Raw genomic sequence first — 20,292 nt, forward strand, 5'->3', positions numbered from 1 at the left:
TAGCGTTTGACCATCTATTATGGGGAGAAGAGGAAGAGGGTGCGCCGATGACGAAGAAGGAGAGGAGAGAGCGTCGGCGGGAGAGGTGTGTGGCCATCGGCGGGGGGAAGTGGCCTTATATAGCCGCGGGCGGGCACGCGGAGCGGCGCCGTATGAACGCGTGGCAGGAACCGACGGGACGTGCGTCGTCGGGACACGCGTCACCGCGCCTTCACTATACCGTTCGTGAATCAATGGAAGGTTGACCAGCAGCGCAACCTTCCCATTCATTCCCGCGGGAATCGAGGCGATGAGGACGACGACCGCACGCCCAGTCTCTGACTCGGCGGACCCATCATTTTTTCACATCAAAAAACTTTTCTCCGGCGCCCCCCGTGCGACCTCGAACGCGCTGGCCGGGACCAATTTCGATCCGAATCAATAAAAAAGGCTTTTAGGGACGTGACTAGTCCGTTTTTTCTTCGCCGACAAAAAATAAAATGGTGGAGGCTGTTGGAGACGTGGCTGACGTCTTCGGCTGGGCTGGGCTTTACCATTTCAGCCCCGCTGCTTCCCTCGCTTTGTGAGTTCCCTCTTCTCTTCTCCCGGTTTCGAATTTTGAATTCCGTCGAATTTCTCCGATCCCCCCACACTCCGCCGCGGCTGCGTCCTCAGGCGATCTCCCGTCTCCCCCGCCCCACCATGGATCCGGAGCCGCGGCAGTGGGCGGCGACGTACACCACGCAGCTGAGGCAGAAGCGCAAGGCCTACCACGACGGGGTCCTCCTCCTCCACCCCGACTCCCGCCGCCTCGTCCTCCTCGACGACGCTGGCGTCACCATCGACGCCAGGTCCCTCCGAGAGGCCGAGTACGTGTCCGAGGGCGCCTCCCTCGAGTTCCCCTGCCACCTCGTCGACGTCGGCGAGGCCCAGCGCGTCCCCACCACCGCCCGCCCCGGAAGGCCCTCCTCCGAGTCCGCCGCTCCCAGGACCGCCTACCGCGGCGGCGCCAGGGCGCGTCACGGCGCGGCCAACACCTGCGCTCCCCGCGCGTTCGTCAATCCACCCAAGAGAGGAGCCGGCAAGACCGAAGCCGCGGGCTCTGGCTGCGCCAGGTCCGCCGGTTCGACGTTCCAAGGTTTGCGCGCCACCTGTTCTACGTATGTCCTGTGGAGGCTGAGCTCTGCCCTGAGGGTTGAACAAGTGGATGCGCTTTTGTTTGTAGAGTGGAGCGCGCTGTACACCACCCAGGTTTCGCAGAAGGCTAAGAAGTATCACGACGGCTTCGTGAAGCTCGTTCAATCTGGGTTGTATTCGAAGCAGGTAGGATGCAATGCACATCTCTGATAAGTGTTTTCCATCCGTATATCTAAGGCCGTCGATGCTAGTTAGTAATCATAGGCTGATTGGCATGCGGTCAGTTTATCCAGGGTGATAAAATGTCATGAAGCGTCGTGCGAATTAAAATGTTTCAGATCGTTTTGCTGGATGAAGACGGCCAAACACTGGGGACCAGGCACCTCAAGTCAGGGGAGTGTGTGGAAAGCGGGAAGAAATGCAGTTTTCCTGGCTATCTGATTGAGATCGGCGAGGCCACAAATCTAAACAAAGGTTGGTTTCGTACATCTAGTATATATAGACTTCTGTGCCGAATATGCACAAATTGCACATGTGCCTCCTGAAACTTTCTGTTGCCAGTTATAGAAAATCCCTAGAGAACATTTTCTTTGCTGTCATTGAAAGGATGTGCTTCTGCATTGACAAACATGCAGGTGGAGAACCTAAATCTTCAGAAGAACCTATGGTGCAGACAAGACCAAAGAGAGTGGAGAATGCGAATAGCAAAATGGGAATTGGTACAACAAGTTCCCTGAAATTCATCAGTCCACAGAAGTCCATTGTAGGTGGAATTGAAGTTACACATCCTTCAAGCATATCATAGTGAGAACCTCATTTGTCTCAGCAATTTGTAGGTTTTGACGAGAGTAAATCAGAAGCCACTTCTAGTTCTAACAAGCCAGAGCTTGGAAAGAGTGAAGTTGCAGCTGCTGGCAGCACAGGGAGCCTTATGGGTTCAGCAGACTCAAGTTCCAAAGGTTAATGTGTAGCCTCTCGTATAAACGATGCTTGTGCTTTGAAGATGTAATGCATTATTTTTATTATATATTGAGGCTTATATGGAATGTGCATCCTTTTGTAGAAATAGAATGGAGTGTATTATACACCGCCCAACTAAATCAAAAGGCAAAGAAGTTTCATGATGGTGTTATAAGGCTTGTGCAAGCTGGTCCAAATGCAAAGCAGGTTAGCAACTAGCGCTCAGTTCTTAATGGACATGCTAATTTGAGGTTGGTGTTTTATGATAGCTTTACCAGAGGAGATGCTGTTAGATTATATCAAATCAAATGCTGTGATGACTGTACAAAGGTGTTATAGCTGTATTAACTGTATTTTCAGATTGTTTTACTGGATGAAGAAGGTGGAGTGCTTGGCACCAGATACTTCAATTCAGGTGAATCTATTGAATGTGGAAAGAGATGCCAGTTTCCTAATTATATCATCGAAGTCGCCGAGCTCAGAAATAAAATGAAAGGTTAGTTTGTTTGTGCCCAAGGACAGTCATTTTTCTACCCAGTTTTCCACTTATAATTTTGCATCTGCAAATAGATGAGTTCTAGAAACATACTTTTCTTGTACTGTAATGTGTGAGATTTCTTATTAGTTTGCTAATTTGTATGCAGATGTAGAACATAAACATGCTACTGGGGAGGCTTCAAGTCACACAGAAAAGAAGGATGACAAAAGTAAATCTCCAAAGTTTGTTAGTCCACTTAAATTCCATGGTATGTGATCACAAGGTTACACGAACATTAAATGCGTCTTCCTGCTTACCACATATTTTATTTGCAATCATTCATCTGTCTCCACAATTAGCAGATCATCGGAAGAATAAAACAAGAAGCACTACTGACTCTAACAAGCCACAGGCCGGAAAATCAACATGTAGTAACATGGGCGATCCACTTAACTTTCATGGTAGCTGAGCTTAACTTAATAATCAGTTTGTTCTATTTTCTGCTCCATGTATATCTTAATGTAGTAAAGCCGCTGTTTGTTTCCAGTATTTACAGATCTTCAGAGGGGTAAACCAGATTGCACTGTTGGTTACGGAAGAGCGTACCCAGGATCAACATCTAGCGATGTCGATAATCAACATAAATTTAATGGTACCTGGGCTGAAGTTTACACACTATTTTTAATACTTATGCAGTTGCTTATATGCTTTTATGTAGTGAGACTGCTGGTGACTTCCAGATTTTGCAGATAACCAGAGGGGTACATCAGAATTTTCTACCAGCTATAGCCGGCTAGAAGTTGAGAAATCAACATTTAATGGCCCGGGAAAATCAACACTTGGTGGCATGGATGATCCACATATATTTGATGGTACTTGGGATTGATTTTACGCACCATTACTATTTCTGCAACTTATTGTATACTTATATGTAGTGAGAGTGAGAGGAAGACTGCTGGTGGTTTCCAGATTTTGCAGATACTCAGAGGGGTACATCAGAATTTTCTACCAGCTATAGCCGGCTAGAAGTTGGCAAATCAACATTTAATGACCTGGAGAAATAAACATTTGGTGGCATGGATGATCCACATAAATTTGATGGTACTTGGGAAGTTGGGATTAGTTTTACGTGTTAGAGTTATAATACAAGTCATGTACCCTTTTGTATTTATCCCAATATATAAGGGGTTTTCCTGCATATAGTCCATCACCTGTACATGTATATATATCGGCCTATGGCCTCATGGGAATACAAGTTGCATATTCCTAACATGGTATTAGAGCTAGGTCAATTTTCTGCACGCTGCAACTCGTGCGATTGATCCGTCTCTGTCCCGATCGAAGCTGGTCCTCGATCTCCTCCTCCCTCCTCCGGTCGAAGCTGCTGGTTCTCGCAGCCTCAGCCAGCCCCGATCCCAGCAGCCCCGACTCCTCCCGTCGAAGCTACTGTTGGATCTGGCATCGAAGGTCCCGCCAGCCCCGATCCCAGCGGCGACACCGGCTCCCGTTGCCCCGTTCCCAGGCGACGAAGAAGCCGTTGTTGGATTTGGCATCGAAGGCCCCGTCAGCCCCGATCCCAGCGGCTCCCATGGCCCCGTTACCAGGCGGCTCTCGATCTGATCCCGATCGGATCCAGTGGCACCCGATCCCAGCGACGACTTCCCCACCCGCGCGACTCCACCTGTCGCGCCTTGCTCTCTGTTCCCGGGACGTCAACCACAAGGCTCCCGATCCTGATCCAGTTCGGTTAACCGTTCTGCTGATTTCGTTCCTGATCCAGAATCGCACCAGGCTGTCTAGGCGCCGCTAGATCCAATCCCGATCCGGAATCGAACCACAGCACCTGGACGAGATCTATAAAGCTACTGCCTACTAGCTCCCGTCACCACCAGCGGCTCACAACACCTGGACGTGATCTATAAAGCTACTGCCTGCTAGCTCTCGTCACCCGATCTCGTCGCCCCCCCGCTGCTGAATTCGTCGGATTTCACCGGATTCTCCTGCCTCGACGTGATCTCAAAAAATAAAATAAATAAAAATAATAATAAAAAAAAATGTCTGCTTCATCCGGCTATGTTGCTGTTCCTCGATGTCCAGTGATCTTTGATGGCACTAACTACACCGAGTTCATTGGCTTCATGCGCATTCACATGCGTGGTATCCGCCTATGGGGTTTCCTTTCCGGCGAGGTCTGTTGTCCGCCATGTCCGGTTCCTCCCGTGGCTCCCACTCCGCCGATCCCACCGGCTCTTCCTGCGGATGCTTCTCAGGCCGCAAAGGATGCGACTCAGCTTGCTGATGAGGCCGTTGTGAGTGCTTATGATGAGAAGGTCTTGGCTTATGAGGAGGCTCTTCAGCTGTATCATGGTGCTCTGTCCGTTTATACCCAGTGGCTTGATGATGATGCTCGTGCTGCCGCTGTTCTCACTGCTAGTGTTCTGCCTCAGTTTGCTTCTGAGTTTCTGGGCCTTCCTACTGTATTTGAGATGTGGACCCGTCTTCGTCAGCGCTATGAGCCCTCTGGTGATGCCTTATACCTCTCTGTGGTCCGTCAGGAGCATGCTCTTCATCAGGGTGACTCTACTGTTGATGACTTCTATGCACAGAGTTCTGCTATCTGGCGCCAGCTTGATTCTCTCCGCAGTGCTGGTTGTCGTACTTGCCCCTGTTGCCAGGCTGTCCAGGCCGACTTGGAGTTTCATCGCGTCTACGAGTTCCTGTCTCGGCTCCGTAAGGAGTTTGAGCCCCGGCGTGCTCAGTTGTTTGCTCGTGGCCGTATTTCTCTCATGGAGGCGCTTTCTGAGATTCGTGCTGAGGAGACTCGCTTACGTGGTGCTGGTTTGCTGGAGGTTCCCTCGGTGCTCGCTGCTCGGACTTTTTCTACGCCACCTGCTGCACCGACCCCTTCTCGCTCGAGTGCTCCGCCGCTCTTGCCCACTCCTTCTGGCGGCTCAGGTCGCCCCCGTCCACATTGTAACTACTGCAACAATGATGGTCATATTGAGCCGAACTGCTACACGAAGAAGAAACACTTGCGCAAGGCGCGGTCACCATCTACAGCAACTTCGTCATCTACCTCGACAGCTTCAGCCATCGCTTTGACTGAGCAGGATATTCTGAGACTTAAGCGTCTGCTCGCTGCTTCAGGTTCTTCCTCAACGGGTACTGCTGGTTCTGTGACTGAGGCTTCCCGCACTGAGCAACCACCTTCTACACAGTCAGGTACATCCCCATGGGTTCTGGACTCTGGAGCTTCCTTTCATATGACTTCTAATTCTTCCACTCTGTCCTCTCTTCGTTCGCTTGATTCTCCTGTTCATGTCCTCACTGCTGATGGTACTCCCCTTCCCGTCGTTAGTAGAGGCACTCTTACCACTCCTTATTCTGTTCCTGAGGTTGCTCATGTTCCTCGACTTACCATGAATTTGTTTTCCGCCGGTCAACTTGCTGATTCTGGTTGTCGTGTCATTCTTGATCTTGACTCTTGTTCTGTTCAGGACCGTCGCACGCACACTCTGGTTGGGGCTGGTCCTCGCCGCCGTGATTCTGAGGGTCTTTGGGAGTTGGACTGGCTTCATGTTCCTTCCGCTGCCCATTCTCTCGCCAGTTCTTCCGCTTTGGTCGCCTCGGCTATTGGTTCTTTCCAGCAGTGGCATCATCGACTTGGTCATCTGTGTGGTTCTCGTTTGTCGTCGTTAGTTCGTCGAGGTCTTCTGGGGTCTGTCTCAGGAGATGCCTCCTTAGAGTGTCAGGGTTGTCGTCTTGGCAAGCAGATTCAGTTACCATATCCACATAGTGAGTCAGTGTCTAAGCGTCCTTTTGATTTAGTCCATTCCGATGTATGGGGTCCGGCTCCCTTCGCTTCGAAAGGGGGTCATAAATACTATATTATTTTCATCGATGACTTCTCTCGTTACACATGGCTTTATTTCATGACTTCTCGTAGTGAGGTGTTGTCCATTTATAAGCGTTTTGCTGCCATGGTTCATACTCAGTTCTCTTCTCCCATTCGTGTGTTTCGTGCTGACTCCGCTGGCGAATATATCTCTAAGATGTTGCGTGGTGTTCTTGCTGAGCAAGGGACTCTCTCTCAATTCTCTTGTCCTGGTGCTCATGCTCAGAATGGCGTGGCTGAGCGCAAGCATCGTCATCTTCTTGAGACGGCTCGTGCATTGATGATTGCTGCCTCTCTCCCGCCTCATTTTTGGGCTGAGGCCGTCTCCACCTCCACCTATCTCATCAATTTCCAGCCTTCCGCTGCTCTACAAGGTGGCGTTCCTTTCGAGCGTCTTTTTGATCGGTCTCCCGATTATTCGACGCTTCGCTTGTTTGGTTGTGTTTGCTATGTTCTTCTTGCCCCCCGCGAACGCACCAAACTCACCGCTCAGTCTGTTGAGTGTGTCTTCTTAGGCTATAGTGATGAGCATAAGGGCTATCGTTGTTGGGATCCTATCGGTCGTCGGATACGTATCTCTCGGGATGTGACTTTTGATGAGTCTCGTCCCTTCTACCCACGCCCATCTTCCTCGACTTTTTCAGTGGAGGATATCTCTTTTCTCACTTTTCCTGACACGCCTATCACACTTGTCGAGCCTTTGCCTACTCATTCCGCTCCCTCTGCTTCTCCACCTCCAGTCGATTTGTCGCCACCATCTTCCACGGCCTCCTTGTATAGTATGTCACCGGATTCTACACCTTCATCTCCGGTAACTTCTTCGTCGCCACCCTCCGATTCTACTTTAGCGATTCCTCCTTCCATTGTTCCATCTTTTCCTCAGTGTTACACTCGACGTTCACGTTCTGTGGATGCCTCTCTGGATGTGCCGTCCTCCTCGTCTCAGCCTACTTATGGCTTGCGTTCTCGTCCTCGTCCGCCTGTTGATCGCTTAGGATTTTTCACCGCTGGAGCTGCTGTTCTTGAGCCGACTACTTATCATCAGGCTGTTGTTCATCCTGAATGGCAGTTTGCGATGGCTGAGGAGATTGCTGCTCTTGAACGCACAGGTACGTGGGATCTTGTTTCCCTTCCTCCTGGAGTCCGTCCCATCACTTGTAAGTGGGTCTACAAGGTAAAGACTCGCTCCGATGGTTCTCTTGAGCGTCACAAAGCTCGTCTTGTGGCTCGTGGTTTTCAGCAGGAGCATGGTCATGATTATGACGAGACTTTTGCTCCTGTGGCTCATATGACCACTGTTCGTACACTTCTTGCCGTGGCCTCTACACGCCACTGGTCTATCTCTCAGCTTGATGTTAAGAATGCTTTTCTTAATGGTGAGCTGCGTGAGGAGGTGTACATGCAGCCTCCACCTGGGTATTCTGTTCCTGATGGCATGGTATGCCGTCTTCGTCGCTCTCTCTATGGCCTTAAGCAAGCCCCCCGAGCCTGGTTTGAGCGTTTTGCATCTGTGGTGACTGCCGCTGGTTTTTCACCCAGTGTTCATGATCCAGCATTGTTTATTCACCTTTCTCCTCGTGGTCGGATTCTTCTTCTTCTTTATGTTGATGACATGGTCATCACTGGGGATGACCCTGAGTATATTGCCTTTGTGTCAAGGCTCGTCTTAGTGAGCAGTTCCTTATGTCTGATCTTGGACCTCTTCGCTACTTTCTTGGGATTGAAGTCTCATCTACCTTTGATGGCTTTTTTATATCCCAGGAAAAGTATATCCAGGATCTTCTTGCTCGTGCTGCTCTTACTGATGAGCGCATTGTTGAGACTCCTATGGAGCTCAATGTTCATCTCTCTGCTACTGATGGTGATCCCCTGCCTGACCCGACACGCTATCGTCATCTTGTTGGCAGTCTTGTTTATCTAGCTGTCACTCGTCCGGATATTTCTTATCCGGTTCATATTCTGAGTCAGTTTGTCTCTACTCCCACATCGGTTCACTATAGTCATCTCCTCCGTGTTCTCCGATATCTTCGGGGCACAATCTCTCACCGTTTATTCTTTCCTCGCTCCAGTTCTTTACAGCTACAGGCCTATTCGGATGCTACGTGGGCTAGTGATCCTTCAGATCGCCGTTCACTTTCTGCTTACTGTGTTTTTCTTGGTGGTTCTCTCATTGCCTGGAAGACGAAGAAACAGATTGCAGTTTCCCGTTCGAGTGCAGAGGCTGAGTTGCGAGCGATGGCTCTTTTGACGGCAGAGGTGACTTGGTTACGGTGGTTACTTCAGGATTTTGGTGTTTCTGTCACTACACCGACTCTGCTCTTATCTGATAGTACAGGTGCTATTAGCATTGCGCGCGATCCTGTGAAGCATGAGCTCACCAAGCATATTGGTGTTGATGCTTTCTATGTGCGCGCTGCTGTGCAGGATCAGGTTGTTGCTCTTCAGTATGTGCCTTCTGAGTTACAATTGGCGGATTTCCTGACGAAGGCCCAGACTAGAGCACAACATGGCTTTTATCTCTCCAAACTCAGTGTTGTTCATCCACCATGAGTTTGAGGGGGGGTGTTAGAGTTATAATACAAGTCATGTACCCTTTTGTATTTATCCCAATATATAAGGGGTTTTCCTGCATATAGTCCATCACCTGTACATGTATATATATCGGCCTATGGCCTCATGGGAATACAAGTTGCATATTCCTAACATTACGCACCATTACTATTTCTGCAGCTTCTTGTATACCTTTATGTAATGAGAGTGAGACTGCTGATGGGTTCCAGATTTTGCAGATATCCAGAGGTGTAAATCAGGATTTTCTACCAGCTATAACCGGCCAGAAGTTGACAAATCAATTCTTAATAGAATGGATGATCCACTAAAATTTTGTGGTACTTCGACTTAATGCTCATACTTTTATCCTAGCTCTACTACTGGCTGGTGTTTGAATGCAAAAATAACCATGTTTCTCCACAACTTGCAGGTCTTCAGGATGGCAAATCAGTGTGTCCCACTAGTTTTGTCGGGAGAGAGGTTGGAAAATCAACAATTGGCAATGCTGATGATTCTTTGCGGACTGGTTTGTACACCTTTACTGAACTGCTAGCTTAAATATATCTTCCATAGTTCCTTCCAGGCAAGACAATTAGGAAGGACAATAGGTTAGTTTGTTATGCACCTGTGGTGAATGCCACAAGGACGGTGGACTTTTGAGAGGCAATTTACTGCTATACGTTGGACTAGCCAAGAACCATGGATACGCACCTCAAATATGACAATCTGATCAGTTGTTATACAAAGAGTATAACACTTACTCCCTCCGTCCGAAAATACTTGTCATAAGAATATATGTATCTAGATGCATTTTAATTCTAGATACATTCATTTTTATTCATTTATGCGACAATTAATTCCGGACGGAGGGAGTATATCTTAACATGTAAAACAGTAACAGGTTATTGTTTATGAAACAGATTACAGCTGGTATTGCGTAATATTCTGTACATAACATGTAACGCCAAGGTTAATGATGAACAAGTAGGATTTGTTATTCGAGACTAATGCTCAGCTGACATCGGTTCGAGTAACTCCACAGTACCAACTCCAAATTAGTTTGGTATAGGTGTCAATTAACAGTTCAGGATCTTCGGTTGCTTGCACCGTGAACTCGTGAAGTGTTCAGTTACATAGCACCATGAAGCAACTCTTGCAGAGTTGTGATGTATGGAAAATGGTTCTTCCTCATTTCCTTTAATTCGCTTGATATGTAAATAGTAAATCTGGATACATGATTCTAAACATTACAACCATTAAAATTTGGAGCAACCATGGTCTATTCTTTAGTTATGCACATTTTCATCAACTTGTTCTTGCTTATTACCAAAAGACCAATTGACAACCGAAGTTCCCAGGCGAGTCATTCCAATATTTTCGTAGATAGGCCAGAGATGGACTCTCTCCGCTCCGCCCTGCTCTCCGCTCCGCCCCCGCGCCCCGCTAGCCTAGCTGCTGCGCCGCGCTGCTAAAGCCGTCCCTGCCGGTCGGACCTCCCCCGCGACACTCCTCTCCCGTGCCATGGCTCCGGTGGGGGTTGACCCTGTCGACCGTCGCGAGACCCTCTCCGGCGAGCGTGTCTCCTACGGGGACCGTTGGTCGAGTTCGGAGAGCGAGTCCTCGGCACGCTCGTATAGAGACGTCGCCCGCACCCCGCCGTCCGCCCTCGCTCCCGGCCGCCTCGCGCCTGCAGCTCGTCCTCCCGCCAAGGAGCGCCTCGGCCCACGCTCGGAGGTCCACCGCGTCTCGGGCGGGCCGGTGCTCGACGCCGACGGCTTCCAGCAGGCTCGTCGCAGAGAACGGCGCCGTCGCCCGCGTCGTGTCGCGCCGGCCACGCCCTCGCCTGTGCGCCGCTGCAGTCCCTCCCCCGAGGAGCTCGCGGGTCTTTGCTTCCGGTGCCTTGATCACCGCCACTGCGTCAGGGACTGTCCGAACGACATCCGATGTCGGCGTTGCCTTGCTTCCGGCCACGCTTCTCGCGACTGCGGCGGCCTGCGGCCGCGGCTGCGCCCCCGCGTTCCCCGCGTGCCGCCGTGGACCCGCAGCCCCGGCCTCTCCGCGGTGCCCCTGCCAGGGCGTCTCCCCCGACGACGCGCCCGCCCACTCCGTCCTCCCTGCTGCGGCTCCTCCCCTGTCTCGGGCTCGCCCGCTCGATGACGCTCCCGCTCGTGTGTTCCTGGCTCAGACAGAAGAAATGGACGAGGCGGAGCAGGTGCTCGGCCGCGCGATGGTGGCCACCGTCACGGGCACTCGGCCCTCTGTGTCCATTGACGAGGTGATCTAGTTCATTCTTTCTTCTCTGGAGCTCGAAGAGGGAGACTTCTCGGTTCATCAGCAGCACCCGGAGGACTTTTTGATCCTCTTCTCCTCCCTGGCGACCATGAGACGGTTCCGCGGCGAGCACTTCATCAGCTCGTTGCGTTTCGCGCTGTCTCTCCGGCCCTGGTGCAAGCTTGCCCACGTCGGCGCCGGCGACCTCGAGTGCCGCGTTGAGCTGGAGCTCCGCGGCATCCCCGCCCATGCCTGGTTGCTCTCCACCGCGGAGCACGTGTTGGGAGGCAGCTGCTGGATCGAACGCCTACACCCCCGTACGCGCTCCCGCGAGGACATGGTCGTCTTTCGCGTCACCGGACGCGCGCACGACCCGGCCGACATCCGGCGCGTCGCCACCCTGGAGATCATTGAGCAGTTGCCCGGTCGTGTTCCGTCGGAGGCGCCAGCCATCAGGACACTCACCTTCCCCGTGTCTATTGCTCTCACCAAGGCGGAGATCATCAGGTCTGTCCCGGCCGTCGTCCAGGACGCTGCGGGCAGTGCTGGAGGCGGCGAGGACGGTGGCGCAGACGGTCGACATGGCCCCGGCAAGGGGCATGGTCACGGCCATGGCCCTGGTCCCGGACGCGCTCGCCGGCGTGGTCGCAAACGCCGTCGTACGGGCGAGACACAGCATGGCCGGGCTGATGGCATGGCAGTGGACGCGCTAGCGTTGCATGCGCACGCCCATGCCCTCTCCGGCCGTTCAGACGGCGCCGGCGCGGTGGCACCCTGGGCGTCCCTGGCCGTGCCGCGGCAAGGGCTGCGTCCCAAGCGGGCTGGCATGCTGACCTGGCCTGGTCAGCAGGGCCCAGCGCGCCCTCGTCATGACGTCAGAAAAGGGAAGCAGCAGGCGCACTTCGTGACGCCCAAAGCGGCTTTGCCGGCGGGCCCATCGCGCAAAGTCACCCGTCCATGCGAGGAGGACGGTCTGGTCGTTGGCATCGGGACAGATGGCGGGCCCCCGTTCGCTACTCGGGGCCATGATGCGGCCGGGGCTTCGACATCGCACACGTCCGAGGCAGATCCGGACGGACCCACCCCTGCAGCGGCTGATCCCATGCCCTGTCGGGATCACTGCCAGCTGCGCCCGGGCCCTGCAAAGCAGCGCGTGAGGTCGGTCGCTTCTGCCCCGCCTGCACCCCGGTCGGGACAAAAGGAGCCGCATCCCTCCTTTGCCGCTCCCACACCGCCAAAGACTCTCCTTGACCAACCTCCGCAGCTCCACACGCGCGCCTTCGAGGAGAGGGTGGGACGCGCCTCGTCACCCCCCGCCAGAATAGCTGAGGCCGCTTCGTCCCCACTAGCCAGCTCTGTTGCTGCGGGGCCCGCGGCCGGCATAGCCGCTGTCTCCGCACCAGAACCCTCGGATGCCGATACGACCGAGCCCATAGGGGTGGTGGCCGATGCTGCAGTTGCTGGGCCCGTGGCCGAGGATTCCCTGGTTACTGGGGCCACGCCTGAAGACGCGCACACGATCGTGGACGTGCCCACGCTCGATGGATCGTGGGATCACCGTGCCGTCCATGGATGCGCAACCACAACAGGGGCCAGGGGTGGGTCCGCCTCGCGACCGCGGCCATATCTCCATCCTGCCGAGGCCTGCGTGCCAGCCGGACCCTGAACCGTGCCCCGTCAGCACCCACGCGCAGACTCTGATCCCAGGGCGCTTCGCATCGCCGCCGATCACCCTGCAGCAACGACGACCCTGCGAAGCCACCGGGCAGACATGGACGCTGGGTGCCTTCCTGTCCGCAGCCACCAAGCAGCTCGACGCGGTGCTGCCATCCCCTGGGAAGCGCCAGCGACCCCCCGTCAACTTCAGCCCCATGAGGGGACACTCCGCCGCTGCTGTCGCTCCGGCCTCCGCGCCCCATACTATGGACAGAAGGGCTGTGGTTCAGATTCTCCGCACCCTCGGGATCGTCGGCACGAATCAGCAGATCACCCCCGTCGAGATGAAGGCATACGACGACATGTTCGCCACGCCGATTAGGCTCCCGGTGCTGCAGGCCATCGCCGCTCTGGTTGACCGAACGATCCCTGCAAGCCTGTCACTACCGGCTGGTGATGCCATGGCCTGCGCGCGCTAGGCTGGCGGTGCCTGTAGTCGACCTCCTGCTTATGTATCTAGGTCCCCAGATCGCGGTTTGGAATGTCAGGGGCTTGAACTCGCGCGCTAGGCGCTGCGCAATTCGCTCGCTGATATGTACCACCCGTGCATCCATTGTATACCTCCAGGAAACTAAAATGGCGTTGATCTGCTCGTCGATTGTGTTAGACACCCTTGGGGCCGAGTTTGATGGCTCTACCTACCTCCCTGCCGACGGCACCCGCGGCGGTATTCTCATAGCTTGGAAGAGTCGGGCTGTCACCATTTCCGACTCCCTATTCACCCAAAATGCGATCACGGTTAAGGTGTGCGCGCCCAGCGGTGCCCCGTGGTGGCTCACCACGGTGTATGACCCCCAAAGTGACCCTGATAAGCTGCTGTTCCTGCAAGAGCTGCGGGACATCCGTGCTGCCTGCCCGGGTCCTTGGATGCTATGCGGCGATTTTAACCTCATCTACCGTGACGTGGACAAGAGCTCCGGTACCCTGAATCGCCGCATGATGGGAAGGTTCCGGCACGCCATCAACGATCTTGCCCTGAAGGAGGTATACCTAAATGGGCGCCACTTCACTTGGTTTAATGAACAGTCGCCGCTGACGCTTGTGCACCTCAATCGAGTTCTTTGCACCATGGAGTGGGAGGATTACCACAGGGAGTGCCACCTCCGCTGCCTTGCATCTGTCGTGTCCGATCATTGCCCCCTGCTGCTGGATTGCTCCCTCATGCCCACGGCCCACAGACGCTTCTGCTTCGAGGCTTTCTGGCTCCGCCTTGACGGATTCCACGACACTGTCGCCACGGCCTGGAGCTCCGTGCATGACCCCGACCCCTTCTAGCGGTTGGTTCGGCGTCTACAGGCAACTGCCCGCGCCCTTACGAGCTGGAGTGCCAGGTCCACGGGCAATGTCCGGGACAAGTTGGCCATATCCCGTGAGCTGATCGCCCGCTTCGACCACGCGATGGAGAGCCGCCTGCTCTCTCCGGCAGAGGAATGGCTGCGCAAGCAGCTCAAGGTGGCGTACCTTGGGCTGGCTTCCCTTGAGCGCACCATCGCGTGGCAGCGTGCCCGCATCTCCTTCCTGGCCGAGGGCGACGCCAACACGAGCTTCTTCCACAGGCAGTGCACGTTCAGGCGCCAGAAGAATCGCGTGCATAGCCTCCTAGTCGACGGGCATGTGCTATGCGATCATGAGGAGATGGCCCAAGCGGCATTCGCGCACTTCGACGGGCTGCTGGGCACCGCCGTGGACCGAGAGCACACGCTAGATCTGGAGCAGCTCGTCACGGTCGGTGACCTTGGCAGTCTGGAAGCGCCTTTCACCCCTGAGGAGATATGGGTTGCGGTGCGGCGCATGCCGGCGCACAAGGCACCAGGGCCAGACGGGTTCACCGCCGAGTTCTTGCGGGCCTGTTGGGGCATTATCAGGCAGGACATCCTGGATGTCTTCGAGCAGCTATACCTGCTTCGTGGGAGAGGGTTTGGTAAGCTCAACCAAGCCCTCCTGACCCTGCTGCCGAAGCGCGTGGATGCCCACAAGTTGGGTGACTACCGGCCAATCTGCCTGATTCACATTGTGGCCATGTTATTCGCGAAGGTTCTGTCGTTGCGCATCGCTCCTATGCTGGATAGTCTAGTCAGCCGCAACCAGAGCGCATTCATCGCCGGACGCTCTCTTCACGACAACTTCATGCTCGTTCGGCAGTCTCTCCGGATGCTACATCACTTGGGCGCACCGTGCATCATGCTCAAGCTCGATCTCACGCGGGCTTTTGACTCCATATCTTGGCCGTTCCTCTTCGAGATGTTGCGCCAATATGGGTTCGGGGACAGGTTCAGGGAATGGCTAGCCATTCTCTTATCCTCGTCCAGCACACGGGTCATGCTCAATGGAGTGCCTGGTCCCCCGATCTGGCACCGCCGCGGGCTGCGCCAAGGGGACTCCACATCGCCACAACTATTTGTTCTGGCTGTCGACGCGCTTGCCCGCCTCATGCATCGGGCGCTCCAGACCGGCATACTTCGGCGGCTGCACCCCCGCCGTATGGTTCCGGCCATTTCATTATACGCCGACGACGTGATGCTGTTTTGCCATGCTGAGATGGAGGAGGTGCTCGCTGTGAAGAGCATTCTAGGCATATTCGAGACCACGTCGGGCCTACAGGTCAACTATGGCAAGAGCTCGGCCACGACCCTGCATGGTGACGAGGATAGTGCTGCCTTGCTGGAGGCACTGGGCTGCCAGGCGGCAAACTTGCCCATCACCTACCTGGGCATACCGCTCACCACTAGGCGACTCACTGCGGCTCAGATGCAGTCGCTAATCGATGCTGTGGCCGACCGCCTCCCGACATGGAAAGCATGGCTCATGAACAAAGCCGGGCGGTTGGCATTGGTCAAATCGGTCCCCAGCGCGATTCCAACCCACCAGATGCTTGCCCTAGCGCCCCCGAAGAAGACCCTGAAGCAACTAGAGAAGATCCAGCGCGGCTTCCTATGGGCTGGTCGCGCGGCTGCGCAGGGAGGACATTGTCACGTGAACTGGCGCACGGTCAGCCGGCCGCTCGTGCTTGGAGGGTTGGGCATCCGAGATCTGGAGCGCACAGGGCTCGCGCTCCAACTGCGGTGGCTTTGGCTATCGAGGACGGACGCTGACAGAGCCTGGCAAGGCCTTGACCTGCAGTTCTCCCGTGAGGAGCTCGGCCTCTTCCACGCCTCCACCTTCATGGTGCTAGGCGACGGCCACACGGCGCTGTTCTGGGAAGACCGCTGGCTGCATGGGCAGTCGATTCGTGAGTTAGCACCCCTGCTTTACCTATGCATCCCCAAGAACAGGAGAAGGGCGCGGATGGTGGCGGAAGGCCTCGCCGGCAATGCCTGGGCTCGAGACATCCGCGGCGTAGTGGTGCTGCAAGAGATTGGCCAATACCTGACGACATGGCAGCATGTCGCGCACACTACCTTGTCCGCTGAGCCAGACAAGCTCGTCTGGAAGTGGACGGCCAATGGAGTATACTCGGCGAGGTCCTGCTATCAGGCAACCTTCCACGGATCCTTCACATGCCATTCTTGGCAGTTAATCTGGAAGGGATGGGCTCCGCCGAAGGTCAAGTTCTTTCACTGGCTTGTGAACCTGGACCGATGCTGAACCACGGACAGACTTGCTCGCCGTGGCCTTCCCCATCACGCCCGCTGCCTGCTTTGCGACCAAGAGCCGGAGACCATCCGGCACCTGCTACTAGCCTGCCCCTTCGCGCGGCAAACCTGGCACGAGGCTCTTTCCTGGCTGCGCCTACCAGCCCCCACGCCGGAGCAGGATATCTCCATTCAGGATTGGTGGATAAGGGCGAGAGATGCCACACCACCATCGCTCCGCAAGGCGCTGAGGTCCACCATGCTGCTAGTTCCATGGATGATTTGGAAACATAGGAATGCGTGTGTATTTGATCATGTCACTCCGTCGCTCTCCGAGCTCTCGGATAGGATCAAAGATGAGATGAGGTGTTGGGCTAGAGCCGGGGACAAGGGGCTTAGGGTAGTCTTGCCCCCATCCTGGGATGTTCATTGAATTACTTGTAACCTGCTGTAATCGTCTCCTCGGAGGCTGACTTTCCCTCTTTTCAATACAAAGAAACGCATATCTCTGCGTTTTCTCGAAAAAAGAAAAAACAACCGAAGTTCCGAAAGTCATAACTTAGAAATGAATACTTAAAGAGTCCCTGCAGTGGTGCACTAGTTATTTCAAAGTAGAATGCTCATTCTGAGGTAACTATTTTTTCGCAAGGTGCCTGTTTGATCCTTGTGGTATATGAGTATACGACTAACTTGGATGGCTTGCACAACTACTCCAATCATGTACCATCCGTTCCTAAATATAAGTCTTTTTAGAGGTTTCACTAGAGGACTACATAGGGATGTATATAAACATACTTTAGAGTGTAGATTCACTCATTTTGCTCCGTATGTAGTCCCCTAGTGAAATCTCTACAAAGACTTATATTTAGGGACTACATACGGATGTATATAGACATACTTTAGAGTGTAGATTCACTCATTTTGCTCCGTATGTAGTCCCCAGTATATTCATGTGTTTTTATATTAATAACAATAACACCATTTTGATCTATAGCATCCCAAATACTATCTATCATGAAGCCCCCAGCTGGATTGTCTCACTTTGCTACCCAGCTCCGTACATCTGTGCAATCTTGCTTGAAGTTGGATACTGCACATGCAAAGAACTCGGTAATCGCTCATAATAGGAATGGATTACCAGGGAATGCTCCAACTTACAATCATCAGGCCATCATGTAAGATGTTAATACTTTGTTCCATGTTTAAATCCTAGAATATTGTCTTATAGTGAAGCTCCAACATGACAAACAGAATAACAAGTGAATGCTGACACTAATGATGCCTCTGTAGGAAACCACCAGCCTTTGATGCTTCGGACTTGGAATTGATAGATCTCCCAGAATCTGAGATGTGCAATGCAAACGAGCAGAAACTAGAATCATCAGGCAATCATAACACTGGAAACTGTAATCGTACAGGTGAGTTACCTCAGTGGATTTATTTGCACTGAGACCAGCTTATACATTTTACAAAGCATGTGTGCCACTCGAAATTAAACGACAAGCGCTGCCATACTGGTCTGTTCTTGACAGCTTCTGCGCCAATTTTGAATGTTACTAGCATCCCAGACTTGCGAGAAGACAAAAGTGGAACTGCAGATCAGGTTTGCACCCTATGCTGTGGAAATTTTCCCTGAGGAGGAAAGTTTTAACACTGAATTTCAGAAAAGTTACTGCTTCAGCTTACTGGCTAAATATTGTGTGCCAGCAGCTGCAGTTTCATTCTCATCAGATCAGGCTATGGAAGTTCTAGTTTCTAGTGTTACATAAAAAATAATCTTGCGGATACTATGTTAGTCATTTGACGTGTGCCATTGTATGTCTGCAGCTCGGTGGGAATAACACAGCAGAGGACCCCAAATATGACAGTGGTGCATGTAGAGATTCCACGATCCAGGATTTGATAGATGACTGCCCTTCCTTTGATCTTGGCTTCTGATGGAAGTGGAAGGTACAGCTCTATTTTATACGTACTCCATGATCTTTACTCCTACAAAGAAGCTCTATTTTATACTCCCTCCGTCCCAAAATAAGTGTCTTAACCTTAGTACAACTTTGTACTAGAGCTAGTACAAAGTTAAGACAGTTATTTTGGGTCGGGGGGAGTACTCCATAATCTTCACTCCTACAAAGATGTCCACTGGTAACAGTAGCCCTTTCACCTTTTGACAGTGTGAAGTATTACCTCCGTCCATAATTACTTGTCTTAGATTTATCTAGATACGGAGTATGAACCATCAGACCTGGATCAAACTTCCCTCAAAAAGACAAAAAAAAAGCTGGATCGAACGGGTCCACCTCTCTCTCTCTCTCTTTCTCATCTTCGTCAGCAATTATATGCTGCCCCTGACCCTGCTCCTCCTTATTGGCACATCCTTTCCGCAGGATGTGCAAAATAATATATTACCTCCGTCACAAATTAGTTGTATCTAACACTAAACCGTGTCTAGATACATCCGTATCTGGACAAATCTGAGACAACTAATTCGGGGCATAGGGAGTATGATGTTAGTTTGCAGCAACTCAGGGATAATATCCTAGTACCTGGTACCATTAGATAAGTTTGTCTGGGCTATTTGCTTCGCATCTCGCACATAGACATAGTGAAGCATGCCTGAAGTTGACCCAGTTTGTCTCCGCTTTGATCGGTAAAACTTTGAGTTCTGACGAGGCATATGGAGCCATATGGACACATGGCCAAGGAGGCGCAGCTTCTCCGAAGACATGAACCGGTCACCATCCACCACTCGGTAGAATCATACTGACCTACGTAACAAAAAACCATGCTTTCACAGCAGCACTGTAGAAACTTCTGCCGCCCCTTTCGTCTCGCCGGCAGCTGGTCACTGCAGCACGTGGTGGTGAATTGGATTCACGCGCGCCCGTCCCGGTCGTGGACCAACAGCTGCTGGATCTATCCATGTACTGCTGTTAGGTAAAACCACTGGCCGCTGCACGCTCAATAGAGCATGCGGGCTGCAGCTCACAGCCCAACACATGCGAGGCAAGTTCCAGGCCTAACCCGTGTTCACTTCTCTGCTGCCAGATGGGAAGATGTGCGAAGCTTTTGCACGTTCTCTAAAGGGTAAGACCTGCACATGAAAGGAAGGCTCACAGCCTGTGGCGAGCCAAAGATTGCTCTGTATGTACAGCCCATTCGAGATTTACGTGTAGACGTTTTCAGAAACGAAAATATCTGTGCAGGAAGTGTTGACTCCTGTATGTGGTTTCCTTTGCTTGCTTGCTGAGCTTTGCTTTGCATTGTACGCAGGGTGCCGTGCATGGCTTGGGCGGACTGTGTCACGAAACAATCAAATCTCTTGTTTGTTGGCGAGAGATCGGGCAAAAGCGGCAGTTCTCTCAAGAAATTAAGCGCGTTGAGCGGGGAGAAGAATGACCTTACGTGTGGGTGTGGGTTGTCATGATTGTACACTGTCAGTTTTACTCTCGTCTTGCGTCCTTCTTTATATTAGCGAGTGATTGCTTTACCTTTTGTTTTATACTGTAGTATATAGCATGGCGTGATATGTTTTGTTTTTCTATAGCAGCTTACCACATATAACATGGCCTTTTGTTTATGATAAAATCGTAGAGACTAGAACATGTTTTCTCCAGTGAAAATCCATGGATGTTGTTTATAGAATGGAAATCTCGTGGAGACTTTGCCTAGTTCTTTTACACTGTCGGTGATTTTGTGGAAATCAACGCACTCGTTTGAACAACAGAAAAATCCAC

General features: G+C 52.6%; 1 protein-coding gene across 5 annotated transcripts; it reads left to right on the plus strand.

Moving 5' to 3' along the window:
* The first annotated feature begins 539 nt into the window (after window positions 1-539).
* LOC123395023 lies at window positions 540-20,206 on the plus strand. 5 transcript variants are annotated; one of them, XR_006609645.1, is made up of 19 exons: window positions 540-1,117; window positions 1,205-1,302; window positions 1,455-1,590; window positions 1,752-1,879; window positions 1,943-2,075; window positions 2,180-2,283; window positions 2,437-2,572; window positions 2,721-2,822; window positions 2,914-3,015; window positions 3,102-3,206; window positions 3,295-3,426; window positions 9,239-9,337; window positions 9,430-9,525; window positions 17,553-17,733; window positions 17,849-17,976; window positions 18,091-18,161; window positions 18,386-18,508; window positions 19,604-19,699; window positions 19,829-20,206. XR_006609645.1 is itself a non-coding variant. In XM_045089931.1 (18 exons), the coding sequence occupies exons 1-17, from the start codon at window positions 682-684 to the stop codon at window positions 18,494-18,496; spliced, it is 2,298 nt and encodes a 765-aa protein (XP_044945866.1). In that variant the 5' UTR covers window positions 544-681; the 3' UTR covers window positions 18,497-18,508; window positions 19,829-20,206. The 5 variants fall into 5 exon arrangements, 4 of the variants coding, with proteins under 4 accessions (XP_044945866.1, XP_044945868.1, XP_044945869.1 ...); XM_045089931.1 differs by lacking the exon at window positions 19,604-19,699 and having other exon boundaries at window positions 544-1,117; XM_045089933.1 differs by lacking the exon at window positions 19,604-19,699 and having other exon boundaries at window positions 544-1,117; window positions 3,304-3,426.
* Window positions 20,207-20,292: the final 86 nt, after the last annotated feature.

The sequence above is a fragment of the Hordeum vulgare genome, chromosome 5H, assembly GCF_904849725.1.
Source record: "Hordeum vulgare subsp. vulgare chromosome 5H, MorexV3_pseudomolecules_assembly, whole genome shotgun sequence".
Lineage (NCBI taxonomy): Eukaryota > Viridiplantae > Streptophyta > Magnoliopsida > Poales > Poaceae > Hordeum > Hordeum vulgare.

Coding starts and splice junctions, on each gene's coding strand:
- LOC123395023 (XM_045089931.1), top strand. CDS start 682: ATGGATCCGGAGCCGCGGCAGTGGGCGGCGACGTACACCACGCAGCTG. Junction 2,284..2,436: donor CTGGTCCAAATGCAAAGCAG/GTTAGCAACTAG, acceptor CTGTATTTTCAG/ATTGTTTTACTGGATGAAGA. Junction 17,977..18,090: donor TGGAAACTGTAATCGTACAG/GTGAGTTACCTC, acceptor TGTTCTTGACAG/CTTCTGCGCCAATTTTGAAT.